General features: G+C 36.8%; 1 protein-coding gene across 1 annotated transcript in view; it reads right to left on the bottom strand.

The window, feature by feature from the left end:
- Window positions 1–1074: 1074 nt before the first annotated feature.
- Window positions 1075–18150, bottom strand: part of Sse (extra spindle pole bodies like 1, separase) — a 505458-nt gene continuing 488382 nt past the window's right edge. Inside the window, exon 25 of the mRNA XM_090412041.1 lies at window positions 1075–1521. Within this exon, the coding sequence (XP_090268167.1) occupies window positions 1293–1521 (229 nt within the window). The 3' untranslated portion in view covers window positions 1075–1292. The remainder of the gene's footprint in view (window positions 1522–18150) is intronic.

The following is an 18150-nucleotide window of genomic DNA, read 5'->3' as shown; positions in this document are numbered from 1 at the left end:
ATATATATATATATATATATATATTATCACTTCATTTTTGAGACGCTGCAAGGTCTATAGCAAATAAATACCGTGTGCAGGCTGTGGAACAGGGAAACAATTTTTCCATACATCAGATTTATTTTAGTGATGGATTCACTGCAAATGTTAGGATCAAAGAACTGAAAACAAAAAATTTAACAATGAAAATGAACCATAGAAATGCCAACAGTCATCAGAAAATGTGTATGACTAAGTGCTGCTTCACAGGAGAAGCAACACTAGGTTGTGATCTGAATTGACTAGAGGACAAATGACATTTGAAGTATATTACAAGAATCATCAGTTTAACATTCATGAAATTTTTGTAGAGATGAAAATGTTATAAATTTGCAATATAATCTAAGACTAAAAATTTCTTTATTCAAAAATAGTGTACCTGCATTCAAAGTTTTACCCCATACCTAAAGTTTCCATTCCTCCACCCCCTTATACTTTGCCTGATATCCAGTTCTGAAGAGGAGCCGCCAGAAGATAAAAGCTGCATATCTCCTGATCTCTTATAGCATCATAAGCCAAAACCTTTTACTCAAAGGTATCAATCTAATAAATATGGCAAGATATTTAAATTTCTCAAAGTATTCTGCTGAGTTGATTTTTAATTGAGATCTAAGCTGACATATTAAATTATAACATAAAACTAATTACTTGGATCAAATATAATTGCCTCTTTATAATAAGACTGTGGAAACCACATGAATAGTTTGTTATACTGACAGTTTACTACTGTGAATCTCTTTTAGCATAGTGTTGTGTTCTAAGGGCTTTTCAGTTTTTTTTATAAGCAAGTTTGTTAAAGAACAGATGTAACTTTATTAACAGAATGTTAGCTCAGTGTATTGTGAGCATCTTCAATACGATATAATGCTAAAAGAATAACCAATGGCAATATGGTATCATGAGTTGCAGTCTTAACAAGGTTTAGTAAAATGACTAACATCCATGCCAGTCATTAGAACCTACTTCTGGTCAGGAAGTGGTTCTAATGACCAGAATTGTGATGTTCCAACATTAACAGAAACACTGCAGTCTATGTTAAAGAAATTTCTGGTTATTTTATTGAGTAAAAAATATACAGTTTGTAAATTTTATCATTGTATAAATATACACATCTAATTTATTATTAATATAAAAGAGTAATTTACATATACAATGCATGGTTTAAACTCATAAATAAAAAAAAAATTCATGCTTTTCATTGCACACTGTCATAATATATATAAATTTCCATATGAAAACAGCTATACAGTAATTCAACATTTCTGACTATACACTGGTAAGCCATAAAGAACAGGTGCAGCACCAACGAGATAAGGAAGCTTGCATGCATCTCTAGCCATCCTAACAGCATGACCAATTTCTGTCACTAAAGGACCATTATGTACATCATGAAATTCTGGTAGCCAAGTTTTTAAAAATTTGTCAGTGAAACGGTCAATGTCTTTATCTGTAACATCCCATAAGTTTGCAACTATGCATGGGCTAAAAAAAAAAAATAAATAAAATAAAATAAAAAATAAAAAAACAAACAAACTCAGACATTTACCTTTGAGGCATTGAAATTGCTTTTGAATTATTTAAATAATTATTTTAAAATTTCTCCTTTTTAAGGACAGTAAAACTCATCTTTTGTTTAGATCTGTTTCACACTATTCAGACTAATAACCTGAATACCTAATTTTTATTAGATAAGGCATTGGTTAATTCTATTTTTATATCTTCTCTCCTCCTAATTGCATGTCTTTCTAGCCAGTTTGTATGTTTTTAGGTAGGAAGATGAAAGGTTTTCATGGTGGAAATTCATGCCAAAAATCCTTTGTATTTAAAAAAAAAAAAAAAAAAAAAGCAGAAGTCCTTTGTAGCAAGTAATGATGATGTTCAGAAATGTTGCAAGTACTGTAGTCTCACCCCCCCACACCTGCAGGTTTGCTATCCACGGTCAACCCCGGTCCGAAGATATTAAATGGAAAATTCCAGAAATAAACAATTTATAATTACATCGGCAAAGGGTATATTAGCTCCAACATTATTTCAAAGCCAAATGTTTGTAGAAATTATGAAAGTTTCGTAAGTTGACCTGAGAGCTTATGAGAATACAATCATCTGCATCCCCGAGTTGCCTTAGCTACTTAAGTCAAGTAGCTAGTGCAACTCAAGAATTGTGGAAGAAAATCTTGGTGAAGAACAAGCTGGATTCAGGCCAAATAGAGGCTGTCAGGATCAGATCTTCACTTTACGACAAATAGTCGAGAAAGCATGGGAATATAACAAAGATCTGTATTTAAGTTTTGTCGATTTGGAAAAGGCATATGACAAGGTGCCAAGAGAGAAGCTATTCAATACGCTGCAGTTATATGGTGTCAATGGGGCATTATATCAAGCTATACTTAGTTTTTATTTGAGTTGTGAGTCAGCAGTTAGAACTGAAGGAAGTACAGGAAGATGGTTTAATGTTAAATCTGGTGTGAGACAAGGATGTACATTATCCCCTCTGTTATTCATTATCTATATGGATCACATTATGAAGGAATGTGGTATTAAACCTGATATCAAAATTGGAGATGTTAATGTCAGCTCTTTGCTTTATGCGGATGATGTTATGCTTCTAAATAAATCCGCTACAAGTCTGCAAGATTCTCTGACTAAATTGAATAGCTGTTGTAATAGATATGGTATGAAGGTCAGCAATAAAAAGACAAAGACAATGAAAATAGGCAGAATCATTGAAAATGTCAACTGTGTTGTGAATGGAGAACCTGTGGAACAAGTAAAACATTTCAGCTACTTAGGCACAATTTTTACTGAAGATGGTAAACTAAACATAGAAATAGACAACAGAATCAGCAAAGCTGGTATCGTGGGAAGTCAATTGAATAAATTCATATGGAATAAGAAAGAAATTAGTCGGAACACTAAATTAGCTGTATACAAGACAGTGTTCAAACCAATTTTAACTTATGGATCTGAGAGCTGGGTCAGAAGTAAAACACTTGACCAAAGACTAGAGACCGCAGATATGAGAGTCCTGAGAAAGATTAGAGGCATGAACAGATGGCATCAATGGCAATATCATATTAAAAATGAGGATATTAGGAAAGAACTTGACACTGTCAGCATCCAGGAATGCATTAGCAGAGCTAATCTCAGATGGTATGGTCACTTAAATAGAATGGGAGAGGAAAGATTAGCAAAACAAGTGTTCTCTGCCAGGTTGGCAGGAAAACGACCCAGAGGAAGACCAAGATATAGGTGGATTGATACGGTAGAAAGAGCCTTAGACGATAGAAATATAAGATCTGATAATGTTGGAGTTTTGACAAGTAACAGACTGATTTGGAGGAAAATTGTAGATAGGAAGTTAGTAATGATGTAATTTTTTCATGTAGTACTGTCATATCCTGTACACCCCTTGAGGGTACATGGCAGGAATTTGATGATGATGATGATGATGTATTTTTGTAAGCTCCCAGGTCAACTTACGAAACTTGCATAATTTCTACAAACGTTCGGATTTGAAATAATGTTGGATCTAACATCCACTTTGCCTATGTTATTTTACATCACCAAAATGAAGCTGTATGGCTCTTTCTTTTAGTAATAGACAATTTGGCTGATCCCATAGATAGTCCAACACCAGGGCAACTCGTAGCAAAGGTGGAAAACGTTACATGCACCTTGCAGCCCGTTCTGAGTAGTTCTTGGTTATCAGATTGACTATCGTGGTATCACAGTGCTTGTGTTCAAATAACCATTATTTTACTTAATAAAGCGCAAGAGTAGTGATGCTGGTAATTCGGATATGCCAAGGAGAAGCCTAAAAAAAATGTGCTGAGGTTGCTAAAATTCCATTCACATTCAGATTACTTTATTGCAGTATGTTGTTATAATTATTCTATTCTATTATTAGTTATTGTTGTTAATCTCTTATTGTGTCTAATTTATAAATTAAATTTTGTCATAAGCATGTATGTATAAGAAAATACATAGCATATATAAGGTTCAGTATTATCTGCGTTTCAAGTATCTGCATAATGTCTTGGAACCTATCTCCAGCAGATAAGGTGGGGGGCCCCACTGTAACTATTTGGTCAAGATAGTTTAATAAATAGATAGACGAGGTTAATTAGTAATTGACCAGGACACTTATTTCACTGCATGAAACTTGTTTTTGTCCAAAAACAGTATTTTCTCCATATGAATAATAAAATGCAAAATTTTCTGACTCATAAAAATACTGATCATAAAGTTTAGATCCCATATAATTGTTGCAATGACTGCAGCAATTATATGGGACATACTTTCCACAGGCACATAATAGTGATCACAGTGGGAATTTTAAACCATTCTTCCTGTAAGCATGAAATGAGGGCCTGGGCTATTGTGGGACAGACATCCCTTGACCTCACCTGCTCTAGTTCATTCCACAGATGTTCTAAGGGGTTGAGATCAGGACTCTGTGTCAGCCAGTCAAGTGTGGTGACATTCAGGTCCACAAACCATGCAGTTACAGCAGCAAACTTATGACACGGTTTTGCTGAAAGAGACAATTGTCAGTTCTGTAGAAATGCCACAAAGTAGAAGCATTGCATTGTCCCAAATGTTCAGATACCTCTCGGAGTTCAATGTTTGTAGCACCACAAAGAGAAGTCTGAGGCCAAACCAGGAAACAAATGACTATACCATTACACTGTCACCTCCAAATTTAATAGTTGGAGTTATACACTCTGGTAAGAGATGTTTGCTGTGCATTCACCAAACTCGTCCGTCTTCTGAGTAGTCGTTGTAGTGTGATTTGTCGTTCAATAACACAGCTTTCCAAGTTTCCACTCCTACTGCATGCTATTTGCACCACTAAAAACGATTTCGCATATTGTGGCCTTACCATGGAAACTCATGTTGTGAGCCTCGGTTTTGAATGTTTTTCTCAGATTCGTGTTGCAGCTGATGCTAAGAACTTCACATTCAACATGTCGGCTAACAAATGGTTTTTATGTATTATCCTTCATAGTACCCCACAGTCACGTTTGATGAGTGTGGGTAGCACTCACAGTTGACTCCCTGCACTTTCATCTCAGTATGATATCATTGATTGTTGACCTGGAATGGTCCAATTTGCCAAACAGATAGGTCTGCAATATGGCATGTTATCACAATACCTCTCTTTCAAACTCCATCAGTTCCCTTTTTGCAGTCATTTCACCTGGACACAGTTGCACTGACTTGGGAGTATCATATTCCTCCAATTTATACTGGCTACAAACACAGCTCATTACATAGCATGATGCACTTTTCCCATAGAGGTGTTTGTTCACTTTTTCCAAGCAGTGTATATGTCTAAACAGAACCTTAACATTTGTTTTAGAATGAGAAAAACAAATGTATTTGCATATTCATAAATTTACACATGTAATCTGTAGGTGGTCATTTTCAGAACTACACAAGACAGGTTGAGAAAAGCTGTAGTCTTTGGGAAAGAAAGAGTGATGCAGGCTGTTTCAAAGAACTGCAGTACATGGAATAAAGAAAAGAAAGAGAAATTGGTTTGGTAGGTTTGAAGCTATGGAGTGTTCTTACAGTCTTGGAAGAAAATGTAGGAATGATGATGGCCAGTTGATGGAACGGATAGCATCTGTATTCCAAGTGGATTGGGATCCCACTCATGTGATACTTACAAATGTCTTTAGGTGCTAGACAATAATGGTCTGGTAGGAGGTCACTTCTCAGCTTAGAGATTTAAAAAAAGTTAAAAAATATTGCTCTCCAGAACAGAAATTTCAGATTATTTAATTCTTAATGTGCCCATGGTACCAATGAGCTACAAATGTACAACCTTTCATTAATGAGTTGTCTTAAATAAATAAAAAGACGGTAACACATAACATAATTCTTCGTGCATGCTAATCACAGAAATAAAGAATACTTTGTAACTTTCTTATAAGGATTCAAATATTTCATTCTTGTTCAAAGAAAATGCTACACAGCTTTCAAAGGAACACCACAGATCAAACTAGCAGATTCACAGAATGTAAGTTAAACTTTAGCCAGTTTTGTAAAATAGAGAGTTTTCTTTCATTGCAGTTTCATCTTAATCTTGGTACAAGACAATAGTATAAAATTTTGAAATTTTAAGCAACCACTTTTGTTTCATATCAATATTTGTTAGAGCTTAGCTTTAGCTTTAGAAAATACACTACAGTTTATGTTTTGTCCTATAAATGTTCTCATTGGTACGGTAGCAAACATGATTCTCACCCCCCCCCCCACCCAACTGCAATAATTTATTTTTTTATATTCTCTACATCAGTTGTGGCACCTCTTACCACCTAGAGTATACTGTTTTACAAGTATGGGATTCTATACTGCTACACAGGATGGGGAAGAAGAAGTATTTTTTACCTCTTCCCATGTCAGTGGCTGAAAAATACATGTTAAATTCTAAAGAAAATAAAGAATAAAAAAACTTGCAAAATATAGGTTTAAAATATTCAAAATATATATGATAAAATATGATACTATATTGCATTACTTTAAAAACACCAGATATATTAGATGCATCTGAAAAAAATTTACCTGAGTATAAGTCTGGTCAGAGAGTAAAAGTGGTAAAATAATGGCTATGCTTATTAAAGTAATTGAAAGTAGTCTATTAAAATATTATGAAGTGTTGAATACTCACACACAGGAAAATCATTATCCTTCAAATTAGGAAGGAATATGAGAAATAAGTATGACCTATGTAGAGCTGAGAAGAAAAACACCCTCACTATGAACCCTGTATAGACTGGACTGCCACAGTTTAATTTCTGGTTTAATCTACAGGTTATGGACAAAAAACTATTGCATGTTCGAATGGAATCTAGAGAGGACCTCAGTGATTGTTGGAGCCAGGCTAGTGTGTTTGTTCTTCTGTGACCAGAACAGCTGAAATTGCACATGTTAGTCGAGGAACATCTCTAAGGTTATGTCAGTATGGCAGTCAACAGGACAAACATTATTAGCAAAATGCAATAGTGGATAAAAGAACTTAAGAGAGGGACATTCGAGCATTAGTGTGCTACCACAAAAAATAGGCAGGCTACTGCTGAGCAATCTTGTGAAAAATTCAATAATTGAACAGTCATGAGAGACCCATTTTCAACAAAAACTCTGTGCCGGGAACTACAAAAAGTTGGATATCACAGGCAGTGGACTACACAACAGTAGAGGGATGTGATATGGGTGATATGGTCTTTTTGCTGCAAATGGATGAATATGAGTGAGGGGTCAGCCAAAGAAAGCTTACCACAGGGTGCTTGTTTCCAAATGAGAAAAGTTTTGGTGATTCTGTAATGGTCTGGAGTGCATTCTCATGGTATGATTGGGTCAACTTCTGGTACTGGAAGGGAAAGTGGATGCTGCATGTTATCTTTAACATAAGCGATCATCTTCATTCCATGTTGACACACTTTTCTCCTATGCAGCCAGCCATGTTTCAGTAGGATAATGCTCCTGTTCATCGAGCAAATGTGGCCACTCAGTGGTTTGCAGAACATGATAGTGAGGTGTCCTTTCTGCCATGGCCATCCCAATTGCCAGATTTAAATCCTATAGAATATTTATGGGACATTTTGGAGCAAGCTCTCAAGCAACATTTCTCATATCCAAAGAACAAAGATAAATTGACCCAATTTCTGTCAGACGAAGGTGTAAAATTCCTCCTATCGAGTTCCAAGCACTGATAGATCCTTTCCCCTGAAGAATGCACACTGTATTAGATGGCCACAGTGGACCAACTCAGCTTGCTGTGAGTTATAATGCCATAATGTGTGCCACTAGGATATTAATTTTTGTTTTTTTTAACCAGATAATGTAGTGCATCTTAACAGCTGTCAGTGCAACCTTGTTGCCATTGATCCTGACACTGGATGTGTGTGGTATGCCAGACTTTTCAAGGCCTGCTGGAAACAATGAATCAGTGAATGTAACGTATTTGCCGGCGTATAAGATGCACCCCCCTTTTTTTTTGTACACATTTTTTAGGAAAAAAACTTTATCACTGAATATTATAATGAATTTACAGCATTTCAAATATAAAGTAATAAGTAGGTCTACTTTCAACAAATACCTAATCTAACTAGGAAAGAGTACCCGCCTTTTAATCTTCTTCGTCAAAACCCAGAAATTCATCTCGAGAGCTAAATAAGAGACACTTGAAACCTCTTCTAAATCGGAATCTGAGTCCTCATACAACAAATTGTCCTCTGTACCATCCAATGCATTACTAATGCCACACTTCTTAAATGATTTAACCACCGGCTCAGTTTTCACAGCATCCCATGAAGCTTTGACCCACTCACAAATTTGCGAAATGCTAGGCTTCTTCCTTCTTCCTGATGGCATAATCCAAAAATCTGAAGAGTGCATCCAGCAGTCTTCTGGATGCAGTGTTTCACTTCTCCTTTATCAATCACTGAAATGGTTTATTAATACAGACATCTAAAGGTTGAAGCTGACTAGTTAGACCTCCTGGAATTACAACTAACTGAGTTTTCAATTCCTTGAGTTTATTTTTAACATCTTCTGTTCTGTGAGAATGAAACTGATCCCATAGTAGCAGGGCAGGCTTCTTCAACAGTCTGCCAGAGTGCCTAGACCAAATGTTATCTATCCATAACTGGAATACATAACTAACATAACTGGAATGCTCTCACACACAGAAAGGAAGCAAGAAAGAAATCACATAACTCGGAACAGAGAAAATTCCAGAAATGAAAGTAAAAAAAGACTGAGTATTGGTGTATAAAACGCACCCTGTTTTTCAGACCTATTTTCAAAGGAAAAAAGTATGTCTTATATGCTGGCAAATACGGTATATTTGGCAGAATTCCACCTTCACATTAAATGTGAGTTCTACAGCATGCAGCTCCACGGATCAGATCTCACTTTGCTAATTCGAAGTAAGATCTGATCAAATGCCATACTGTGTGGAAAAACAGCAGCAGACCTCAACAGACTGATATTTAACTATCTGTGTAGATCAAAAGAAAATCAACTGTTCTTTTTGTGTTTGAAATGCTGCTGATGGACAGAGGGAGAAGTGGAACGTTTTCCCTAACTTACAGAAAAAGAAGATTGCAACTGCAAATTCAGATGAATCAGCCTGTGGCAATTTGTATAACTGACAATTTCAAGTAGAAAGAAAGTGGGTACACATTCATATTTTCAAATCGTGTGCAATGGGATCACATGGTAGCACTCAATGGGATAAAAGGCAAAAGGCTGCGTTAAGGAAGCTCTTTTCGTGAAGGAATAAGTTGACACTTGTATGTCTGGTAATGTCTCAAAGACATCATCTAGATGATTTCACATGGAGAAGAATTATTGGAAAACTTGAAAAAGACTGCAGTATTACTGATATTGCCAGAGTGTTTGTAATCTCACAGAGTGTTGTATACAGGCTCTGAGCAGCATTTCAAATCAATGGAATGTGTTCCAGACATTTGCTAAGTGGTTGCTCTTGCTCTACCATGGAGCATGAAGACAGATTTTTGGATATAAAAGCAAAACATAATCATTGCACCACAGCAGGTCAGCTTGCAAGTTGGCTCCATTTAAACACAGGCATGCAGATATCTCGACAAATTGTGAACTCATCCATAGCTCATCATAGAGCATAGAGCACGTTTCCAGTGGTGTTGTATCCATAAAAATTGGACAAGACACCAATGGGCTAATGCACTCTTTGCAGATGAGTGTTGTTTTAGTCTTCCTCAAAGTCATTTGATTGTTCCATGGTGCTGTAGGCGAAGAATTGATTTTTATGGATGACAATGCCACACCACATCATGTATGAGTAGTAGAGATACCTCTGGAGACCAAGGATATTAATCAAATCGAGTGGCCAGCAAGCTCCCCAGATCCCAACCCTATAGAACATATTTGGGATGCAATAGGAAGACACACTGCTGCTCAAAATTCCCTCTCCAGAAAACAAACAAGGCATTATCCTTGCTCTGAAGGAGGAATGGGCCAATTTGCTACAAGAACTCCTGAATCACTTGGTGCTAAGCATGGTACAATGTTGTGAGAGCTGCATCACAGTTCAGGGTGGATATATTCCATACTGAAATCTCTTTCTTAATAGTTTTCTCTCGGCACTGTACATTAATTCCTTAATTATGTCCTTAGGAAATTTGAAACTTTAGCCAAAAATGTAATTTAATTTGTATGGAATTTATAACATTTTTTTGTGTAATTTAATTTATTAGTATGCTGGCAATAAATTTATGTCCACATTTGGCTGTAGTCATGAAAAGTTTTTCATATACAGGTAAAAATGTAGTTCATCCTCAGCTTTTGGACACCAGTGTACTTCTTGAAGTAGGCTGTTCCAGAGGATGGAATGAAAGAGGAAGAAGAAAAGCAGGTTTGGTGTGTTTGCAGTTTACATGGTAAAGGATGTGCTGGGCAACTGCTTCTGTTGTATTAACAGGTGCAACAGAAAGTGAATGAATGATGGTTGTCAGTTCAATGGAGCAATGACCATTGAAGTACCCATAGAATACATACAGAGCTGAAGAGAATTTGTAAGAATGGGATCATCTATGAGTCGAATTGCTCTCCTCTGGAAAGCATCAATTTTTAGAAAAGTTTTAAATGCTCCACCTCAAGCATGTAAGCAGTAGTCTAAGGATTGGTGTATTTGTATATTATTAAGACTTAGTTGGATGTAAAACAGCATCTTGAATGAAAGAGAATGCCTAGTTTTTTGGATGCTGAGGAAGATACCTTTAAAATGTGTTTGTACCCAGGAGAGGCAAGCAGAGGGATCTGGTCTTGTCTGATGATTTGTGTATTACTGAGGGTAAGGACAGAGAAGCTCTTGAGAAACCAGTGTATCTTAATGGAGAAAGAACTGAGGAAGTCAGCAAGTTTGAGTACCTGGGATCCATTATTAATGTGAAGAATTGCTATTCAGATGTCAGAAAAAGGTTAGGAATACAACAGTCAGAGATCTAAAATCTGGAAGGATGGATCTATCTCCATGGAAACAAAGTTGAGGATTTTAGATGCAGTTGTTTTTCCAACAACGACTTATGGATGCGAGACTTGGAACCTAAAGAAGTCAGATAAGAAACGGATATCTGCTTTTGAGATGTGGTGTTACAGAAGGCTGTTGAGGATATCATATACTGAAGGGCGTACAAATGAATGGGTGTTAGAAAAGATTAGTAGAACTTTAAGGCTCCTTAAGGATATTGACAGAAGAAAGTTAAAATATTTTGGACACGGAAAGGATGGAAGGAGGACTTCTCAGAACAGTAATAGAAGGTAAAGTTCCTGGAAAAAGAGGCAGAGGTAGACCATCAATGAGATGGATGGATGGAGTGTGTGGAGTGACTGATCTTCAGAGAGTTTAGGCTGCCAGAAAAGCAAACAACAGGACTACATGGCGAGGCCTGGTGTGGAACATCACCGAGCATCGGAGTGACCATATGGCATCTGTAGATGCCTAGTGAACATAGAGAGAGAGGGAAAGGAGGGAATGTGAGCTGAGATTTCTCTTGTGAGAGAAGAGGAGGCAAGACTGTGTTTTGGTAGCACTGAATGTGACCAGATTGTCCTTGCCCCATTGAAGGATAGTGAAAAGATCAGTATTTAAGCACTGCATGGTTTGTCAAATGGGTATGATGAATGGAGAGTACAATCATCTGCAAAGTTGTGGATAGGATGAGTAGTGACTGAGAGTAGGTCATTTATGTACCAAGAAAGAGGGCAGGTGATAGGACAGAGCTCTGAGGTACTTCACCACCACATTGGTGGTAAGGCTTGAAGAGAGGACACTAGCAACCCAATTACAGGGAGTTTCAAGTAGACAGTAGTTTATTTAGCAGGTCTTGATGCTAGACATGATCAAAAGCTCTGGAAATGTCAAGAGCAATGCCAAACCTTTCCACTGCACATGCCCAGTGGTGGGTGATGTAAACTAAGTAGTTAGCTGTCGATCATGAATGGCAGAATTGATACTGGTGGTCACTGATTAATTGATGTGCCTCTAGGTAGTGGAGAAGTTGGCTATTGATGACTTTTCCATTATTTTGGAGAGGACTGAGATGATGGCACCCAATTGGTAGTTTGACAGCATACATTTATCTGCCTTTTTTGGAATAGGATGGATATGAAGTTGCATCCACATGTTGGGATTTGTAAGTACCTACTGTGTATTATATAGTGCACAGACGATAGAGAACGGGTGTCAGCTCTGGAGAAAATGTTTGAGAACAAACGGAGAGAAGCCATCAGGTCCAAGAGACTATTTTTTTATGTCTAAGTTATTCATTTAATTTAAAGGCACTTGTGCAACATTGTCTATCTATAATAATAGGTGAGGTTTGTGTTGGTTATTTTATACATAGTCCCAGTTGTGTGTTATATAAGTTTTCCAAATGTGATCACAAAATACTTATTCAAGTGGAATGATCTGGTAGGGATTTTATTTTGGTTGCATATCATACTCATACAAGCAATCTCAGCACCTTATAAAGATTACAATGCTACAGTAATCTTTAAAATAGAAACATCTGAATCATTTCCAGTGACAACAGGAGTCCTGCAAGGACTCCTGTTCGTGTGTTAGCACCTTATTTGTTTTTAATATAATTGGACTACATCTTCCGGACCATCAGCACAGAAGATCTTGGTTTTAACATTAAAACATCCACCCACACCATGCAAATAACTGATCTTAGCTTTACTGACGATGTTGTACTTATTGATACAGAACCAACAAATGCACAAAAACATTTCAGTCTACTAGAAGCACAGGCTAAACTTATTGGTTTGCAGATCAACATTCAAAAGTCCAAAGTATTCTCAATAGGTTGTGAAAACTTTATACTTCATATCAACAATAAACCCTTAGAAAGAGTAAAGGACTTTCAATACCTTCGATCGTACATCAGCAATACAGAAAATGATATCAGAAAACGTAAACAGCTGGCTCTAGTCTTCCATAACAAACTCCGCCCCATCTGGAAATCATCATTAGTATTATTAAATACAAAATTAAGACTATACCATGCAACCAGTAGATCCATCTTCTTGTATGGTTCTCAAACCTGGACATTAAGCACCAAAAAAACTACAGATCTAACTTAACTCCCGTGGAACTACATGTCTCAGACTGATTCTTGGATACACCTGGATGGACCGCATCACTAACTATGCTGTGCTAAACCACTTGTCAATATAGTAAAAAAAACTACAACTTAGATGGCTTGGGCATCAACTTAGACATCTTGAAGTCTCGCCCTTTTTGGAATCCCTCATCCTCTACAAAACAGAAGATGGCAAACAATTTTGGCAATACATATGTGAAACCATCAGTGAGATGAACTGTAAAACCCCATCTGACATCTACCAGTTAGCTCAAGATAGAGAGACTTGGAAGACCATAATTTGCAATATTTAATTTTTAACATAAATCTCTTTTCCCTTTTCACATTGTATCATATTGTGAATAAACTATGTATATATGTATGTATGTATCATAAAGAAGCTGTTACTGAAATGAGAGAGGTGGTTTGTATGCTTTGGCATAAAGGCTAGGAACAGCAACATTTAGAATGCCCCAGTTGCGATTCTAAATTGTCTGGCATTTATCCTGCAAATGATGTATATTGAGGAGGAGTATTCTGTTTTTTTTTTTTGAGTTATGAGTCCCAATAACGTTATCTCTGTTGCATCTCTGATTATCGTTGTTCTTAATCTTAGTTATGGATCAGGATGAAAATTACTGCTACATCAAAAGTGCATGCAAATGGTCAAGTGTAGTGAAAACTTGAACCCAGATGCAAGTGCCACTTAGGAAGATAATCTATGGTTTGCTTCAAATGTCTTTCTATGATCCTCATATTGGATGAAGGGAAAAGGATGATAAAGTCAATCTACACAGATGGCACTGATTATGTTAGCAGAGGAAAGTTGTTCTCTTACAGAGTTTACTTTGATGGCAAATAGTGTGACATACACTTGTGGGACTCCCTCCTCAAGAGGAGAAAGCAGTTCCCGCTCAGACTTGAAACATCATCATCATCGAATTCCTACCATGTATCCCGAAGGGGTGTACAGGGTATGATAGTACTACATGAAAAATTTACATCATTACTAACTTCCTATCTACAATTTTCCTCCACAGTCTCTTACCTGTCAAGACTCCAGCATTATCAGTTCTTATATTTCTATCTTCTATAGCACTTTTTACCATATCAATCCACCTATATCTTGGTCTTCCTCTGGGTCTTTTTCCTGCCAACCTGACAGAGAACACTTGCTTTGCTAATCTTTCATCTCCCATTCTGTTTAAGTGACCATGCCGCCTGAGATTAGCTCTCCAAACACATTCCTGGATGCTGACAATGTCAAGTTATTTCCTAATATCCTCAATTTTAATATGATATTGCCATTGATGGCATCTGTTCATGCCCCTAATCTTTCTCAGGACTCTCATATCTGCAGTCTCTAGTCTTTAGTCAAGTGTTTTACTTCTGACCCAGCTCCCAGATCCATAAGTTAAAATTGGTTTGAACACTGTCTTGTATACAGCTAATTTAGTGTTTTGACTAATTTCTCTCTTATTCCATATAAACGAATTCAACTGACTTCCTACCATACCAGCTTTGTTGATTCTATTATTATTATTATTCAGGCCTCTATGGAGTCAAAAGACTCATTGCGGGAGGCCCTTCCTAAGAAATACAAAGTCTATCAAGACTCATCGAGGGGAGGACCCTCCCTAAGAAACACAAAGTCTATCATACCACTCCTTAAACTCACTGACCATTCTCGCTCTCACCACTCCATCAGGCAATGCATTCCATGGTTCAACCACCCTCCATGCAAAGAAACCACTCCGCACCCTCCTGCTCACAGTTTCCTTTCGTAACTTCCAGGGATGACCTCTTGTCATCACTCCTTCCCGCTGTTCAACCAAGCAAAAGAACTCCCCAGTGTCAACCCTGTAACCATCTCTCAACAGTTTAAAAGTCTCAATGATATCACCTCTCCTTCTTCTATCCACTACGCTGCAGTCCACATTCCCTCAGCCGATCCTCATAACTATCATTGTACAGTCCTGAAACCATCTTTGTTATCTGCCTTTGTACCCTTTCCACAGTTAATTTATCCCCTTCAAATCCTGCAGACCAAACCTGAGAACAATAGTCCAAGTGTGGGTCCAAGTATAAGATCAGGGTCTTATACAATGGAATGATAACTGTTTTATCTCTGCAGGTCAGTGTCCTTCTCATTATTGCAGCAATCCTCTGTGTTACCTTCACCACCTTTGCAATATATCCTGTTGTCTATTTCCATATTTAATTTACCATCTTCACTAAAAATCGTGCCTAAGTAGCTGAAATGTTTTACTTGTTCTATAAGTTATTCATTCACAATGCAGTTGATATTTTCAATGCTTCTGCCTATTTTCATTGTCTTTGGCTTGTCACTGCTGACCTTCGTACCATATCTATTACAACAGTTATTCAGTTTAATCAGGGAATCTTGCAGACTTGTATCAGATTTATTTACAGGTATAACATCATCTGCATAAAGCAAAGAGCTGACATTAACATCTCCAATTCTGATATCAAGTTTAATACCACTTTCCTTCATAATATGATCCATATAGGTAATGAATAACAGAGGGGATAATGTACATCCTTGTCTGACACCAGATTTAACATTAAACCATCTTCCTGCACTTCCATCAATTCTAATTGCTGACTTACAACTGAAATAAAGACTAGGTATTGCTTGATATAATGCCCCATTGACACCATATAACTGTAGCATTTTGAATAGCATCTCTCTTGGCACCTTGTCATATGCCTTTTTCAGATCTATAAAACTTAAATATAGATCTTTGTTATATTCCCATGATTTCTCAACTATTTGTCGTAAAGTGAAGCTCTGATCCTGACAACCTCTATTTGGCCTGAATCCAGCTTGTTCTTCACCAAGCTTTTCTTCCACAATTCTTCTCAACCATTTCTCAAGTATACTTGCATAGATCTTGCCAGAAACACTCAGTAGGGAAATACCTCTGTAATTCTCACATTCAGTTTTATTTCCCTTTTTATATATGGGTACTATTAGAGTTCTACTCCAGTCATCAGGAATTTATCCCTCTGTCCATGCCTTCTGAACTATGCAGTGCATCCACTGTTAGACTCTTATACCACCATACTTCAGCATTTCTGGTCGAATATTATCTACTTCTGCTGCCTTTCCACATTTCAAGCTACTCAACTTTTATTTCACTTCAAAACTTTCTTACATGTTTTTCTTTTCAATATGAAATTAAATTTTATCCTGCTCAAGACTAAATAGTGATCACTTTCAATTTCAAATCTTCTGTACACTCTGGTGTCCTGCATCAGGGAGAAAATTTAAATGCACGGATAGGCTTATGTGCTTGTCAGACATGTTGTAATAGATTTAACGGTATTGATGGATAAGAAAATAACTATTTATTAACTTAAAAGCTAATATTTTGCTGGTATTATATCCAATATCTTCAGAGCACATAACACAACACAATGTATGGGATGGTGATAGTTTTGTTGTAGTTTTCTGTGGTAGATAGAGAGGATTTCTGGGTAGTATTTAGTATGTTATCTATCTATCTTATGGGGGATTATAACCATAGATTAAGAAGGTGTGACGTAGGTGAGAAAGTTCAGCAGTGAGAAAAATGTCATTGGAACACATTGCTCTAGCTGTATGGGTTAGTGTTTTTAAGATACCATATTGCTGAGAAATGGGTGATGGTGTGATTGTTTGTGTAAGTATCTCCCTACACACATACAGGGAGATAGAGCTAGAGCAATCTGTTCCAATGACGTTGCTTTCACTGCTGAACTTTCTTACCTATGTCACACCTTCTTAACCTATGGTTATAATCCCCCATAAGATAGATAACAAACTAAATGCTACCCAGAAATCCCCTCTATCTACCACAGAAAACTACAACAAAACCATCACCATCCCATACATTAAAGCCAAATCTGAAAAGATATCTAGGATGCTTAACAAACACCAACTGTGCGCCATTAGCAACTCTCATCCGTTCACCTAAGGACAAATGCACTCTTTTATCACATCCAGGAGTCTATGAAGTGCTCTGTTCTTGCCATCAAGCCTACTACGGACAGACAGGAAGAACCGTGGACATCTGCCTCAGTGAACACAAAAAAATATATCCGACACTTTCGCTATGGCAAGTTGGGTCTGGCAGACCATGCTTTGGATACCCCAGCACACAGGATCAATTGGAAAGAAACAAAAGTAATGCACAGAAGCTTCTACAAGTCAGAGAGGTTTTTCCTGGAATCAACAGAAGTCTTAAAACATACTCCACACCTTAACAAGTATGGCTGTATAAATCTACAAAGATTTGGGAGACAGTCATCCTAAGACCAAATTAATATTTATCACTTTTATTTTATTTTATTTTTTTCAAAATTTCTAAGACTATTATTTGGACTACCATTTCAAAACTTTGAACTACTTTTTTTTTTTTAAAACCTAGATGGCACCCTTTTAGAACTTTAGTCTTGTGTTGCACACTGCAATTACTTATACTAGCCCCACTGTTACACCGTTTATAACAAACTTTGTGTTGTGTGCTCTGAAGATGCTGGATATAATACCAGCAAAATATTAGCTTTTAAGTTAATAAATAGTTATTTTCTTATCCATCTGTGTTCATATCAATACCGTTAAATCTATTACAACAGGGAGAAAATATCACTATCAACAATAATATAGTCAATGAGACTTTTCTTATTCCTTGCCTCTTCTCTCCATGTGAATTTGTGCACATTTTTATGCCTTAACATTGTGTTAGTAATAACCAGTCCATGTCCTGAGCAGAAATCCAACAGGTATTTGCCATTATTATTAGCTTTGCTCTTTTCTCCAATTTTCTCAATATATTTTTGTATGTCTGACAATCATTTCCTACTCTGCTATTTAGATCCCCAACAAGGACCAACTTTTCCTTTTTTCATTGCGTCAGTTGCTTTCTCTAAAGCCTCAAAAAATTCCTCCCCTTCTACCTTAGGAGAACCT

This window comes from Typopeltis vanoorti, chromosome 22 (genome assembly GCF_054136105.1).
Source record: "Typopeltis vanoorti isolate ZY-2024b chromosome 22, IOZ_Tvanoo_1.0, whole genome shotgun sequence".
Classification (NCBI taxonomy): Eukaryota; Metazoa; Arthropoda; class Arachnida; order Uropygi; family Thelyphonidae; genus Typopeltis; species Typopeltis vanoorti.
This window is presented reverse-complemented; position numbering and strand designations above follow the sequence as displayed.